The 2,283-nt window shown below is 51.2% G+C and overlaps 1 protein-coding gene across 1 annotated transcript; it reads left to right on the top strand.

The window, feature by feature from the left end:
* lft1 (lefty1) lies at positions 1 to 2,149 on the top strand (the record flags this gene model as incomplete). Its single annotated transcript, XM_079215502.1, has 4 exons — positions 1 to 425; positions 606 to 852; positions 1,011 to 1,250; positions 1,825 to 2,149. Exons 1-4 carry the CDS (start codon positions 161 to 163, stop codon positions 2,147 to 2,149), a joined length of 1,077 nt encoding a protein of 358 aa, XP_079071628.1. The 5' UTR covers positions 1 to 160.
* Between the last annotated feature and the right edge of the window lie 134 nt (positions 2,150 to 2,283).

Consider the following 2,283-nt stretch of genomic DNA (forward strand, 5'->3'; position numbering starts at 1 on the left):
ACCTTTGTTCTGATAAGGGGCCCCTGCCCCCACCCACCAAGTGCGAACGACTGGGAGGGCCCCAACGATATAAGGGCCCGCAGAGTGTCAGAGGGACGCTGTCTCTCTCTGGCTGACTCGTGCTCCTGTGCTGCTGTTTATCACTCTGAAGGTTTCTCTCATGGATTTCCTCCGCGCTTGTGTCCTCTGCAGCGCGCTGCTCGGCGGCGCCAAAGCTTTTACGCACCAGGATATGAAGGACGCGCTGCTGCAGAAACTCGGGCTGGATGAAGTCCCAAAGATCCATAAGAGGGATCTGGAGAACCTGGTTGTTCCGGCGCATATCAAAAACAAGTACACGTCCATGCTGAAGATGCACCACAGCAGGAGACGCAGAGCTCTGCCTAGTCTGGCGGGCATCCTCAGGGGAATCCCCGGCAACGCAGGTAAGAACCGTTTCCATTTAAACAAATACACGACATGTAGAATGGGAATAACGTTGACACAGATAGCAGGAACAGTAAAAGTTACTTCCGTGCGTAATGGTGCGCAAAGACTACTTTACGAAGGCTCATCAATAAGCCACCCGGAGGAGAGAATAACGTTCCTTTTGCCCCGTGTCGTAGATATCTCCGGGGAGTATGTGTATTCTGACACCACCCGGCAGCGCATGGTGTTCGACATGGAGGCCCGGATCCCGGAGAACAGCGAGGTGACCATGGCGGAGCTGAAGCTGTACCAGCGGGCGTCCTTCCACAAGCGCTTCGCGGTGGAGAGGAAGAGCCACCGGGTTGTCAGCAACGCGCGGGTCAGCATCTACTGGGTGGAGGCGCTGCCCGGCGGGGCCAACCGGACATCACTGGTGGATTCACGGTGAGGGACTTATGCAAATGTAATCATTGTAGAGCAATTACGGGGTCTCAGTGGCTTATCGCAGTCATCATCATTAAATTGTATTACTCTCCAGATATCCGGCTCTTCTTTTCTTTCGGACTCCGTTTAATTAATCGCCCTTATCTCCCTGCTCACAGGTTGATCCCCATTCACGAGACCGGCTGGAAGAGCTTTGATGTGACCCAGGCGCTGCACTATTGGTCCCAGAGCCAGCAGAAGACACCTATGCACATGGAGGTGTGGATCGAGGGCGAGAGACCCGGCAGCTACGCAGCGGAGCTGGCCAAGAGTGTCCGCTTTACCACCCAGGAGCAGACGGACAACACCTTGGGGAGGCCCGAGCTCATCCTCTACACACTCAACCTCGAGGAATACGGGTGAGGGCGCGAGTGTTTGATATACAGGATCTTGTATCCGCGTGGCAATTGGCCCACACCCTCCTTTTTTTTTTTTTTACCTGTCACCATTTGCATTGGTTAGTGGGTTTGCAGCGTTGTGGCACAGGGACGCCAAGGGAACTCTCTCATGGTTTGGAGAAATCATTAAAGAGCTAAAAGAGGCCAAAACGCACATTTATCCAAGTTGTAGTGTTTTTTTAGTGCTGAATCTATGTGATTAAGTTAATTAAATATCAGAATCAGAACCATTTATTGCCATGTATGTTTTCACATACAAGGAATGTGTCCTGGCGGGAGGTGCACCAAATTTAACATTTAACAATAAACAAAGCGCAATAAATGAGAGCATGAATATTTACAATTGGATCTACAGTAGAATATAAAAAGTGCACGGAATGTAAGTGTAATGTGGAAGTGACGCTTTAATAAGGTCTACTGGTGTAGATTCCTCCACTAAACACACAGTTGGATCACTGTTCCTATAAGTACACTTGAAAACCTCTTGAGACTTCCAAACAGCCGTCTGACTCTTCTTCATCCTTTTCCTCCTCAGTTCTCGCGGCGACTGCGACGTGAACCAAAACAAAGGCTCCTGCTGCAGGGACCAGTACTTCATCGACTTCCGCGCGCTCACCTGGACCCAGTACTGGATCATCGAGCCGGCGGGGTACCAGGCCTTCAAGTGCACCGGAGGCTGCAAGCAGCCCAAGCGCAACTACGGCTACGGGGAGCGGCGCTGCACGGTGTCGGAGAGCGCCCCGCTGCCCATCATGTACCTGGTGAAGAAGGGCGACTACACCGAGATAGAAGTGGCCGAGTTCCCCAACATGATCGTGGAGAGGTGCGCGTGCACCATGGACAACGTCTCCATAGTATGACGCTGTGCTCTCAGACTGGAAGTATTATAGGAATATCGTAGTGTCTTTTCATCGGGGTGTTGATATATTTAAGGCTTTGGAACAACACGTCTAGTACTTTCTATTTAAATGGACATTTATCTGGAGTTTCTCAC

The sequence above is a fragment of the Taurulus bubalis genome, assembly GCF_910589615.1.
Source record: "Taurulus bubalis genome assembly, chromosome: 3".
Classification (NCBI taxonomy): domain Eukaryota; kingdom Metazoa; phylum Chordata; class Actinopteri; order Perciformes; family Cottidae; genus Taurulus; species Taurulus bubalis.